A 13,762-nucleotide genomic window follows, 5' to 3' on the forward strand; every position below is an offset into this window, starting at 1 on the left:
AGACCACCCACAATGAACATGCGTTCAAGCACTCAGACTTCTGAGTGCATGGAAGGAACAGAGAGAAGAGAATGGCACACAGACAGAAACAGAACTTATTAACCCTTCCTGAAATGAAAACATCGTCAGCTGGAAGGAGTATCACCGAATCACTCTGACGTGTCTATTCAGCGGTTGATTACAGTTATACAATATAGAACGTTAATGTTCATTTTTCAGGCAGCTCCTTATTTATTTTTCAAAGTGGTTGTCAGTATCTTTAATCTCTATTCACTCTAGAAAATATTGACTAAATTAACTTTTTTTATTTAATAGTTACCTAAGTCACTTACTGAGCCTGCAATATCTGCCTTTGGTAATTCAACCACCACCTAGAAACAGAATATTGAAATGAGTATTAATGCATGTCAGGGAGGTACCAGGACACAATCGAAGCGAAGTGCAGTTCTAATTAAGATAGCATTCTATATTCGGTACTAAAAACATAATTGCTCCAGAAAAAAGACTGATCATTAACTTCTAAATGTTATGAATCCCTTTCCTTGACCTCTTTTCACATCTCGTCACTCGGACTGGCCAGTGGCCAGAGCCTCAGTGCGTCCTCTGAGAGCCCCCCAAGAATGCATCCCCAGCGCCCTCCCCTCACTCCCCCAGGAAGTCCTGCAGGAGCCTCCGAGTCAGTCCAGTATCGCCCTTGGTGTTCACGTCTTAGCCAAGCATATCATCGTCCGACCACCAGGCATGTATCAGTGCCTGGACTACCACAGAACTGGCAGGTCCGAGAGCCCATGCATTCAGTCGGCGCTGCCCCATGTGTGAGCACCTGGGCACATCCTACTCACCCACACATTGAGAACCCCACTTTCATCCAGGGAAGCAATGTGGAATGACAAACCTGACATTTCTAGTAGAAACAGAAACAAGAAATGGCTTGTGAACAAAGAAACCACATTGCATAACTTGATTGAAGGATTTCACAGAAGTGAAAGATCACATACCTTCTTGAGTAGAAAAGGGGGAAAGCACAAAACTCTGTTTTTTGTAGACAGACGTGGAGATGGGTTCTACCGCTTGAACAGGACTGCGGTGGTTTACAGAAGTCAGGATACCATCTAAGGTTTAAAGCACACAGGACCACATGTGAAGAAGTCACAGAAGAACAACTAATGTCATGTGGGGATCCATCCTCCCCAAACACCACAAAACCAATATGGACCCCAAATAAAATGATGTGTGATCACAGCTTTCAGCATTACTGTGAAACAGAGATCACGGACCTCAAAACACCTGTAAGGATAGAGAGACGTACTCATTCCAACAAGTCTACAGGCACGGAGGGCAGGGGTGAGGTTAAGACTCTCCACGGCACGAGGGAGTCAAAGGCCCAACAGAAACCAGGCAAAAGCGCCGTCAGAGAGCAAACCCAGCTTCCCGGGCAGGGCCTGGTGGGCCACTCACCAACTACAGGGATGGACAGGCTGGAAAGTGGAGCCGGACAAAGGGCAGACGGCAGCGCACGGAGCAGAGACACTCGCCTGCCCCACCCAGTAAAGAAACGACATTTCACAAACTAACAGAATAAAGCTCCTCTGACCTAGAATAGCCATCTATAAAAAGCCCAAGAACAGGGAAAAAAAAAAAAATCAAGACAAACTCCATAGAAAACTGCTGTAAGAAGAAAATGCAAAGTGCAAATCAAAGCATTTGAGATAAAAATTCTCCTGCCCCAAACAAGCACTTAGCAGAAGCCCAGAACTCACCACTCCAGACTGTGTCACATCTCTTCAAAAAGCACTTGGAAATGTACTTCAAGCAAGCAAGCAAAAACAACACGTGCAATCAGAAACCCAGGACAGACATGGAGAGAAAACAGCAAGAAACAAAATGAGAGCGGGGGCTGAACCCTGGGAAAAACCGGTGAAGAGCAGACAAGACTCCAGTTCACCAAGCTTGAGGAGCAAGCACTCGGGGCGGCCCAGGTACTAGGTGGGGGGCACACTGGGAGGAGAGTTGTGCACTGCAGGGGTGGGGGGTGGAGGGGTGAGGGGAGGGGGTGCTGTACACTACAGGGAGGCTGCAAACTGATGAGCCATTCTGGGGGGAAACACAATGGGGGACCACACTGGGGGTGGCCTGCAGGGGGAGGGCACTGGGGGGGGCCACGCTGGGGAGCTGGGGCTGCACTGGGGGGGCACGCACTGGGGATGCACACTGTGGGGAGGGGAGGGGATGCTGTACACTACAGGGGGGCTGCACACTGGTGAGCCACCCTGGGGGGTACACAATGGGGGGCCACACTGAGGGTGGCCTGCAGGGGGAGGGCATGGGGGGGTCCACTGGGGGGGCCTGTAGGGGGAAGATGCTGGTGGGGGTGTGTGCAGGGGCTGGGTCAGAAGCTCCCTGGCTCACTCACCGCTGGGAGCTTAGTGAAACCTGACTGGTCCCAATGACAACATTCAGTGGCAAAAGAAAACGAAGGAGGTGTTTGAATGGAGTCACTTATCTATATACGTACAGTTTAAAAACTTACAGTTCTAGTGTTTTGAACATGGTGGTGAATTCAAATGTTAATTAGTACATCAGGAGCAGTTAGAAAATGCACTTTTTTTTTTTTAAGATTTTATTTATTTATTTGAGAGACAGAATGAGAGAGAGCACATGAGAGTGGGGAGGGTGAGAGGGAGAAGCAGACTCCCCGCCGAGCAGGGAGCCCGATGCGGGACTCGATCCCGGGACTCCAGGATCATGACCTGAGCCGAAGGCAGTCGCTTAACCGACTGAGCCACCCAGGCGCCCAGAAAATGCACATTTTTAAAAGCTATCTTTTGGGAGGTACCTGGGTGGCTCAGGCGGTGAAGCATCTGCCTTTGGCTCAGGTCATGATCTCAGGGTCCTGGGATCTAGTCCTGCATCGGGCTCCCTGCTCAGCAGCAAGTCTGCTTCTCCCTCTCCTTCTGTGATCTCTCTCCCTCTCTCAAATAAATAAATAAAATCTCTTAAAAAAAAAAGCTATTTCTGTAATAGCATCAAACCCATAAGGTACCTATAAACTCATACATTCTCAACAACAGCAACATTGCTCCCAAGGAGGCAAAGGTTGTTTGTTAGGGGACAAAAAACCTTTTTGTATGCATTGTGAAAATTAATAAAGGGAAACCTCACTACAGTGGAGGCGGGAGGCTAGATGGGGAGCCCAGCACTCAGTGCCCATCACTTAGAAACCCCAACATCAGAGCCCTCCACAGGACAGAATCACCAGGGAAAGATGTTCACTGCATCCCCAGCAGCTCAGCCAGTGAGAAACTTCATCACCCGGAACCCATGCTTTTTTCCAGTGGACCTTTCTTCAAAACAACCCTCCCAACTTCCTCCTTCTCCAAGAAGTAATGTCCCTGTCCTGTGTTTCTTGCACTTTCCTAGATCTGCCATAGCCTGCTTATGTGAATTGCAATCCTCTGCCATACCCAAATAAATCCATCTTCTGCTGGTAAAATAACTGGGAGTTTTAAGGCTAACAGTATAAAACACAGTTACACATATAGTACATACACAGATATGCAACGTATGTGTGATATCAAACTCTCGTGGAGGAAGACTAGAAACAGAAAGTTCAAAACCCCACTTGGTTAAGAAATGAGAAGATAAGCCACAACCTGGGAAAAAATACTGGCAAAACACACATCTGATAAAGGACTGTTATCTAAAATAAAAAATTAAAATTAAAAAAAACCCTCTTATAACTCAACAAGGCAATAAATCACTTGTAGAAATGTGCAAAAGACCTGAACAGACACCTCCCCGAAGAAGACACACAGTGGCAAAAAAAAAAAGGCCCATGGGAGCACGCAGGTGGTATACTCCGTTGAGCGTCCGACTCTTGATTTGGGCTCAGGTCATGATCCCGGGCCGTAGAGTCAAGCCCTGCGTCGGGCTCCGTGCTCACCACAGAGTCTACCTGAGATTCTCTCTCCCTCTCCCCGTGCCCCTCTCCCCGCACCTCACGCACGCTCTCTCTCTCAAATAATCGTTTTCTAAAAAGCCTCTGAAGAGATTCTGCACATCGTATGTCATCAGGAAATGCACATTAAAACCATAATGAGACACCACTACACACGTATCAGAATGGCTAAAAAGCTGGCGGTACCACGTGCTGGTGAGATACAGAGCACCAGGAGCTCATACTTTGCTGGGACTGCAAAATGGTCCAAGTGCTGATACAGGCCCTTTGATGCGGCTCTACTCACAGTCGCCAACAAGTGGAATTAACCCCACGCTCACCACCTGGTGGACGGGTAAACAACATGGTGCACACATTTGAGGGACGGGCTGCTGGTGCATGCAGCAGCACAGGGAGCTGTAAATGCAAAATGCTAAGTGAGAGAAGCCGGGCTCAACGGTCTACATTCTGTAGGATTCCGTTCATTTGACATCGGGAAAAAGTAAAACTGTGGAGACAGAAAACTGATTAGTGGCCGATGGCAGAGGAGAGACAGGAAACCAAGTGCGTGTGGGGCACAGGGGCTCCTGGGCAAGAACGGAGAGAAGGACAGAGCGAAGACAATGGGGTCTGAAGGCAGGCCTGCCACAAAGTCAGTGTGACCAGGGACAAGCTTCCCTCTCCCTGAGCAGCAGGGAAGTAGGCCAAGATAGGCATTAGACCACCGATGTCTACAAAGCACTGAGGAAGCCCCAGAACAAGTACCCACCAAGGGGTGGGGGTTGTGGCTGCTGTGATTGTGGGAGGTGGTTGTGGTTGTTGTGGTTACAGCTGCTGTGGTTGCGGTAATGGTTGTGGTTGTGGCTGCTGTGATTGTGGGAGGTGGTTGTGGTTGTTGTGGATACAGCTGCTGTGGTTGTGGTGGTGGTTGTGGTTGTGGTGGTTGTGGCTGCTGTGGTTGTGGTTTGGTGGGCGGTTGTGGCTGCTGTGGTTGTGGTTCTGGTGGTGGTTGTGGTTGTGGCTGCTGTGATTGTGGGGGGTGGTTGTGGTTGTTGTGGTTACAGCTGTTGTGGTGGTTGTGGTTGTGGCTGCTGTGCTGTGGTGGGTGGTTGTGGCCGTGGTTGGTTGTGGCTACGTGATTGTGGCTACAACGGCAAGAAGGATTCACATTAAAGATCCTGGCAGGTGCAGATGTTCAGGGTCCTTTCATCCCCCAAAAAGTGAATCATTTTCTGTCTATTTCAAGCATTCGTGGGGTTAACTAAGCCATGGAACACACATGTACTGATATGCCTTAAGCTAATTTAAAACTAAAAGTTATTTCACTGAGGATTTGAAATCCAGAAATTTAACAAGAGAGAGCATTCTAATCATTGTTGGCCATGAGCGGAGCACCATCTGGGTAGATTTTTTATTTTACTATTCATCAAATGCCTCTTTTGCTCATAGGTCAGACCCCATCCTCTGGGGTAATCTGAAGGAATAAATGCAAAGAAGCTGCAGATGTTCCTCAACTCTGTGATGACTTTTCTAGAAGACACCGGATGGGCAGGTGGGGGTCACTGACCAGTAGAAAACGTTGCTGTCCTGAAGGTCCAGAAGCAATTGCCCAGCTTCACATAATGATGTATCCTAGGGTCTTCTCGTAGGTCCCACACGACGACTGAGCCGTGCACTGTCCCAGCAAACAGTAAAAAGGCTTTAAAAGGGCTAAAGCAGCAACATGTGACCTGGAATGACACACACAGGAAGCCGGAGACTGAAAACATGAGGCCATGGTCATGGGAGCACCAACCCTCCCCATGTCCCACACTGTCCCTGGGACTCCCCCACGAGGAAGTAAGCAGGTGCAAGTCAGCGTCGGCTCCAAGTGGAAAGCAGGGAGGACGAGCCGCTGCGGGACTGGCGTTCACAAACACAGATGCCTCGCACACAGCTGGGCACACAGAGTGTGCACCACAACCCCTCCGTTCAACCCCAGTCGCCAGGCCCAGAATGGCAACGCCATGCTCTGTCATTTTATTTACATCCTGAACCACAAAACCTGTAAAAGTTACTCTTCTCAACCGCCTTGGTGAAAATCAGTGACTTTGAGATCAAGGAGCATATGTATTTTCCCAATCCAAAAGGAAGCAAACCTAAAAGGACGACTCTCCCACTGTACCTGTTAATGAGGGGCTAGGAGAAGCCCAAGAGAGGACTCTGAAAACCTCCAGCCCGCTAAGAAACCCCTAAAATATCCATGACTCAAATACTGTAAGCCAAAAAGGGACCCTTCTAGGGTCCCAGACACATGCCGAGGGCGGCCAACATCTTTATGACACGGATAACTACTCGGCCCCAGTGGACCCATCAGGCTGTGATAACCCCAGACTTCTTCAGTCTGAGTTGATCTTTGAACTAAGAATTTCTAGAGTCACAGTAGACACGTACATGTGTCCCATCACACCTGCACATAGCTGAGGGCGGCCGGGAAGGGAAAGAAATGGCCATCCACCTGCACCTGCCCCTCCCACTGCCTGCCCTTCCTCTCAGGAAGCCTACGACTCTCCCGGGGCCGTACCTTCGACTCACATATCAGGACCTTCTGAGGCCCCGAAGGCTGCCAGATATCCCACACGCACAGCACGTATCTGCTGTCCAGCGCGGGGGCGAACGCGGCTCCGGGCGGCCCATGCACAGACACTACCGTCTGTCTCCACACCTGAGAGGCACATAAGCACGACACTTCTCGATCTGGGGGTAAAAATGAGAGAAGTACTTCTCCATGTCAGTGTTTGCCAGAATCCATGTTAAATGAACACACAAGAATATTCAAATAAGGCTCCTGGGTGGCTCAGTTGGTTGAACGGCTGCCTTCGGCTCAGGTCATGATCTCAGGGTCCTGGGATCGAGCCCCACATCGGGCTCCCTGCTCGGCGGGGAGTCTGCTTCTCCCTCTCCCTGTACCCTTCCCCTTCCCCCTGCTCATTCTCTCTCTTTCACTCTCTCAAATAAATATTTTTTAAATATTCAAATAAATTTCCCCTTAATGAAGAAATAAAGTCCTTTCAGAGCTGCCTGGGCCTGAGGTCTGGGTTTCAACAAGTGGCCACTGCTCCTCCTGAAAAAGGCCCAAGCAGGCCTCATGGTTTTCCTGATGTTCGGCGTAGGCCACACCTCGTCTGCAAGCTACTCTCAGAGAACCAGGTTGCCTGGACGCGATCTGGAGTCAGGCCACGCAAGGGGTCCCTTTCGTGCCTCGCTGAGCCCCTCGAAGCCTATGGTTTTCACACAGCGAGGCCTTCTCCCTCAGAAGCCAAGAGCACCAGCCCTGACACTTCCTCTCCTCGGAACTCACCCCTCTGATACACTGCACATTCACTTTTCCAGTCACCAGCAGGGCAGGACTTCTGTCCACTCGACCCAAAGAAACAGCAGGCCAGCGTTGGCCACATCATTCTTTGGTGTGTGTCTGAGCAGGACGGCACCGCACAGACCCGTGAAGAGCACAGACTGGGGTGTAATGTGACCAGGTCCCAGGTTCACAGGTGAGACCAACTCCTCACTTGGTCAGATAACCTGTCATCTAACCTCATTTTCCTTCTGTTACCTCGAAATTCATGTCACTGAAGGGGTGCCTAGGTGGCTCACTCGGCTGAGCGTCCACCTCTTGGTTTTGGCTCAGGTCGTTATCTCAGGGCCTTGAGATGGAGCCCCACGTCGGGCTCCGCACTGGGCATGGAACCTGCTTAAGATTTTCTTTCTCTCCCTCTGCCCTCCCTACCACCCCGCTCTCTCTCTCTCTCTCAAAAAATAAGTTCATGTTACTGGAACACAAAACAAACTAACGAGAGAAACCTGCACACTGCCCATTGGGGGAACTCATGCCTACCACACCCAAGGACCCTGTCCTGTAAGAACATACGTGCGTCATGTGTTTCTCACAAAGGATTCTAGATGCATGTATATAACCCAAGCTCCCTCGGTTTTGTGAGCTGTGTTACTCATCAGCTCCTGGAGCAAAGTGTGTCTTTAACTCCCGTTTCTTGGGGTGACGTGGGCTGTGGGAGTGTGAACATGCAGGTTTTGCCCCCGGAGCAGACCGAGGCAGCTGTAGAATCTGGCCCTCCTGGTACCACAACATGCCTTTACTGAGTTCAACCATAATACTGTCAGACTGGCATGCTCTCACCACAGGATTTCATTTACTGCCAGGTAAAGCCCTGAATATATTTTTATTCTTTCTATAAGTGCACTGTGTGCTTCTTTGTACATACAGTACAAGAAACAAATTATTTCAGAAACCAACAAAAATACTCTTCCTTTCCTTCCGACACAGACCAGGACAGACTGCAGACTACCTCACCAGCTGGAACAAGGCAAAGAGACGACCAGCTCAAGAAACATCAATTTGACCATGTGAACGCACTCTGCTTAGAGCAATTTAAACGGTCACACGTGTATGTGGCAGCTCAGCCGTGGTGCTCTGGGACCAGCTGAGGGCTGAGGATGAGGACCCATGGGAAGAGCAGCTACTCACTGGTTCACGGAACACCCCTCACGCGGCCCCCGGGGCCCCCACTCCAAGGAACAAGAGAAACCGAGCAACGGACTGGAAGAAACAGGATTTAAAACACACACACAAAACCTCCACTTCCACTCATTTAAATTATGGCTCACTCCCTCTATCGCCTGGGGCCAGTGTTCATGTGAGTCTAACACAGTTTCCTTTTTAGAAGAAAACCGACTTTGCATTTCAGAGTTCTGCAGATGCTAAATCTCTGCTCTGTATTCAGTAAACCCCATGACCTTTACACAAGATGCAACAGTAAAGATCATTCTTTCAACATAAATGCTTGCTATGAGATTTCAACACACTTCAAGGCTCGCCCTTACTCTGAAGGAAGGGCAGGCTGGTATTCAGCTGAGAGGAGTTTTCACTGATATGCAGGGTGCTGTCCTGTGCCCCGGGGCACCAGCCGGGTTCGGCTCCCACACGATCCTCTTCAAGCAAAACCGCAATCACCTTTCAAAGACAGTGAGCAGTCCTTCATAAGCATTTCAAATATATTCACTTTTATAAGAACAAAACAAAACACAGAAATCATTACCTATCACATTTCTGAAAATAACTGCTTAACTCCAAGACATCACAGAAACGAACAGAACAAAATTATATTGTTCTCTCTGCACAATAATAGAAACAAACAGGTAAAGTTCCATTAACATAAACTCCACAGGAGAGTCATTATTTAAACGCTTTTCTAAAAACAACAGGAGGAGGAAAACAGCGGACCACCCAGTTTTCCTGACTAAAGAAGGGGCATAAAAATACGTCAGGGCATATACACCACTGTCTTTCTCATGGGGCCACAGTGAGGACAGAACGAGCAGTAGGTCCTGGAATGGCTCTCACAGGGTCATGTTTAGGGTGACGATGGGTAAGGGGACACACGGCAGAACCAGGAGAAACATCCACCGCAGAAATGGGACCAGCGTGGGAGGTTGGGCTGCAGAAGATGAAGGAGAGCTGGGAGGTTAAAGTCAGCCCAGACCCAACCAGGCCCACTCCGGCCTCACTCATTCCTACTCCAGCCCAACCTCCCTTCTCCTCACCCTGTACCCAAGGGCTCTCTCCTCGTAGCTCCCCATGAACTGACCCTAAAAGAGAAGCCGATTAAGTTTAAAATTACGTGGAAGTATGATCTATCTCATAAAGCACAGACTCTCTCCTAACACAGCACGGGGAGGAAGGAACCACCATGTGTCCAGAATACAGACGGGGAGACAGGCTGACTCCAACCCACACATCAGAGCCCATGTTTGCCACACTGGCCGCTCCCATAAAGACACAGGAGACAACTGAGGGCACGCGAGCCACTTCACTCTCAATAGTTTTAAGGCTCCTTTTGAGAGACTCACCCTGACACGTGGAGGGGCTGAGTGTTCAGAAATAGCTGGAGGTGGACGTGGGCTGAGACCATCAGCCGTGAGTTGATAACCAGCAGGTACAGGGGGTTCAACAGACCATTCCCATCATCTTTGATTGTATTTTGTAAATTTCCAGTTAAAAGTCATGAATTTATTAATTTCGAATAGCCTAGTGTACGCCTGCCTTCACAATGTAGTAGGTCTGTTTTTCAGTCTACGTTTATGTTACAATATAAGCAACTGGTATTGAACTACAGACTCCAAGTACGCAGCCAGCCCTGTGGTGACACACATCGCGAGGAGGCCTGGTGAGCACGTACCTGGCACGCCGCCCGGAGGAAGCTGGACAGCCTGCGCGTGTCGACCTTTGGTGCAGTGGCCACATCACAGGGATCTCCACTCCTGCTCCCTAGAGAGAGCAGGCTGCACTGAACCAACCGAGTGGACCCTAAACTTCATGTCTTAACACACCTTAGGATTCAAAGAGTTGTTACAAACCTTTCCCTGGAAGGAAAAGTCAGAGAATTTTACGTTGTACTCTCTAGATCTACCACGATTTTTTCAAGAACAACTGCACCTTGTTTTATAGGAAGTCTGTACACAGAATCCTACTCACATGCACTAAGGGAAATAGTTAAAGGCATCAATTTAATCACTTTGTAAGTGTTAGGTTTGGGTATCTTCTTTTCTTAGGAGGAGGCTTACCTGAGGAAAGGGAGCAGTAGGGCCCCGGCCACACAGGGTAAGTCCTGTGAGTAAAAATCAACTAGGAAGGCGACCGGCATCAAGCATGGCACTGTGCGTTCTCTGGGCCTTCCACCTAACACTCAGACAACATGTCTGGAAACCGAACCTCCTATCTGAAATTCTCTATTAATGAGAACAGGCCCATTTGAAAGCACTTGTTTGGAATATGGACTCTCCCTCTGTTTAGGAATAAAAGTGTTATCAACCCTGGTCAAGGCCCACACTGGGCCTTTAGCTCAGTGCTAATATTAGTGGTTCCCAAAAGCTAGTCTGCTTTTGCGAAGAATACTGGGTGTCTCCCCAGTCACACACAAACAGCCACACTGGAAGAAACGGTACAAGAAGAGATAACAGGAAAGGTAATAAACACAACACCAAAAATAACGTCAAGACACTGCACTCAGTGCTCAGAGCAAAGACCTGCTCACCCCCTGACACGGCCGTGCCCTCTCCGGGGTGCTGGGTCCACACCCCTCTGGTCTCTATCTCTTCAGTCTGGATGTCTCTGTCAACATTATCTTCATTGTACTGAACATATGCCTTAAAAAAAGAGAGATATGCTGGAATTAGCACTGGGTCTCAACTTCAGAGCAATTTCTCATCGTTGGAAAGAAAAAAACAAAAGTTTTAAAGTTAATAGTGAGCCTTCTTGCTTTTGTCAAAGGTGTTGTGGTAGAAATAACAATCCTGCAAAGACCGCTTGTGTCTTAAATGTTGATACATACAGGCCTAATTTTTTAAGGTATTTTCAAAAGGTCACATTAAACTGTTAGGTAAAAATTGCACAGAAGTGGAAGGAGACCCTGAGGCAGAGTCTTAAGTCCCAGAAGGGGAGTGACAGAGTCAGGAGCTGGAGGTGAGGGCAGTGATTTTAAAAAGCTACGCATTAAAAGCCTGGAGCTCAGCATCCTGACCTTGAGGCTTCCAAGACCTTGGGGCTGCTGGATCAAGAGCCACATGGGTGGAGCATGCGCCCTCCTCCACCCCTGCCCCAAGGTAACCCCTAGACTCTACAGGATGCATTTGCTTTGCAGGTACAGTCCGACCCTAGGAGAAAGGCCCCCAGGATGTTCCAGTTCAACCTCGTAGGGGCAAAAACTCCCCATCCCAACCTGTGGGAAGTTTCCCAAAGGACTGAAAGCACGTCCATTAGACACAGCTCCTCCCAGCCCAGACCCAATAACATCCAACCTAGCCCCCTCTCCACCTTCAGACTGTCCTTCTGCTTTAACACACTGCTTTGTGCTTGCTGCTTTCCTTCTGGCGGTCTTTATTCAAACACGGATCCCCACAGAAATCTTCTCATTCACATAATACAGAAACTCCCTCATCCCTGACAAAACAATTTAGCTTCGGTTTGAAAATACTGCCACCTAGTCCACCAACTTCCTATTCTCCCAGAACATACTCTTGTCTTTCCAAAACCACACACAACTTTTTTTTATTTCGAAGAGGTACATGCTTCAGTAAAGATAAATGTGTTACTAATAGCTTTGAGATGAGCAGGTAACCTACACAAGGGTGGAGGGAGCCAGCAGTGAAGCCGACACTAATCGGTCAGCTTTCTGAGGTTTGCCTGTGCCCTTCTTCCTATGGAAAGAGTCTTACAGACGGAGTGTACCCAAGCACCTATTGACCGAAGACAGCATCAGGGACAGAAGAAAAATGTTCAGAACCTTTACAACCTCGTTGGGAAGTTGGACAGTTACGAAACTAATGCTTACAATACTACAGGGGAGTACAAAGTGTGTGGAGTAAGTCTGGAGTAAGAAAGAGAATTCAGTGGAAGCCATGAGGAAGGGATTCACCTAAGAAACGGACGTGGACACTGAGGACTGGGCAGGTAGAGGAGAGGAGGAAAGCAAGGTAACAGAGAGGCATGCGGGGATGGCGGGTTGGGGGGCGTGGAATGCAACAGATGGGATGATGGGCAACGGATCCAAACATAACATTCTGCTTGACTTTTTTTTTTTTAAGATTTTATTTATTTGCTAGAGGGAGACAGTGTGGGCAACAGAGAGTGAGCGACAGCACAAGCAGGGGGAGCGGTGGGCAGAGGGAGAAGCAGGCTCCCCGCTGAGCAGGGAGCCTGATGTGGGACCCAATCCCAGGACCCTGGGATCATGACCTGGGCCGAAGGCAGACGCTTAACGACTGAGCCCCCCAGGCGCCCCTCTGCTTGACTTTAAATAAAACATCCGCAAGTTTGGGAGCGTGCCCTATTCCACGTGGGCTCAGGAGCCTGTGGAGCATCCGTGGACATGAGCACAATCTTTCCAGGGTAATGAGCACCACATGATGAAGGGGTTCCCTTTTCCTCAAGTCTACATCCTTCCCACACCATTCCCAAGCTCTAACATTCTGGAACAAGATACAGTATAGCACAAGTATATCTTATTGTACTCTACTTGTTAATGCATCTTATACTAACCTGCTTCGTGTTTTTTTTCCCAAAGTTTCTGATATACATGTCATATTCATTTACTGGCGGTAGATCCAGGAGAGAGAAAGTGAATGAAAAATCTAAGTCAATGAGCCGAAGCAGCTTTGTACTGCGTGTCCTTTAAAATAAATTGGAAACAAGAGAAAAGTTAATAATATACAAAGGAAAGTACAGGGAGAGCATAAGGAACCTTATAATCAAATCAGGTAATTGTCGAGGAACAAATTTTCCGGTGGCTGTGAGTCTGAGGTATTGAAGAGTTGTGAATAATAAGACAGTCATGCATACACCAGCAATGTGAATATAGAATGAACCAAATTTTTGATTATTCTAATTCCGTGCACCTGAGGTGAACACAAAATAAAGTTATGATATTCGCATGCCTAGAATTTTCATGGAGAGCAATTATTTCACTTCATGAATGGATGTCTTGATCAGAAGGATTACATTCTGTGATGTCACCTGGGCGGTGGCCAGGTGCACGCTGTCCTTTAGGCCACTCTTCCGAGATGACCAGACAGGAAGTGGCCAAGCAGCACATAGCATAGCCCATCGCCCCTCCCACCCAACGAGGCCGGCAAGATGCTGCTTGCACGTGGATTCCCCTGGCCTCGCACACCGTCCTTCTCCACTCACCTGAGCTGGTCTCTCTTTCCTTCCCGGCACCCTCATGTGGCGTGCCCAGGGATCAAGCCCTGTACTCACTGTTCGTCACCCCCACT

The 13,762-nt window shown here is 48.7% G+C and overlaps 1 protein-coding gene across 12 annotated transcripts in view; it reads right to left on the reverse strand.

Annotated features, from left to right (window-relative positions):
- DYNC2I1 (dynein 2 intermediate chain 1) overlaps positions 1–13,762 on the reverse strand; it is a 60,143-nt gene that overhangs the window by 18,255 nt on the left and 28,126 nt on the right. For 11 of the 12 annotated variants that reach the window (XR_010406678.1, XR_010406677.1, XM_064575634.1 and 8 more), the window contains 9 exons: positions 13,029–13,158; positions 11,026–11,137; positions 10,171–10,259; positions 8,816–8,945; positions 6,501–6,673; positions 5,505–5,667; positions 999–1,112; positions 843–904; positions 320–371 (listed from right to left, as the gene is read on the reverse strand). Coding sequence is in view for 10 of the 12 variants with exons in the window: in XM_064575634.1 (XP_064431704.1) it covers positions 320–371; positions 843–904; positions 999–1,112; positions 5,505–5,667; positions 6,501–6,673; positions 8,816–8,945; positions 10,171–10,259; positions 11,026–11,137; positions 13,029–13,158 (1,025 nt within the window). In the remaining 2 variants the exon portion in view is untranslated. The remainder of the gene's footprint in view (positions 1–319; positions 372–842; positions 905–998; positions 1,113–5,504; positions 5,668–6,500; positions 6,674–8,815; positions 8,946–10,170; positions 10,260–11,025; positions 11,138–13,028; positions 13,159–13,762) is intronic. The other variant, XM_064575635.1, reaches the window with a different exon arrangement.

Source organism: Mirounga angustirostris, unplaced genomic scaffold (genome assembly GCF_029215605.1).
Source record: "Mirounga angustirostris isolate CCGP_5_RB_7025 unplaced genomic scaffold, mMirAng1.0.hap1 SCAF_12, whole genome shotgun sequence".
NCBI classification, from domain to species: Eukaryota; Metazoa; Chordata; class Mammalia; order Carnivora; family Phocidae; genus Mirounga; species Mirounga angustirostris.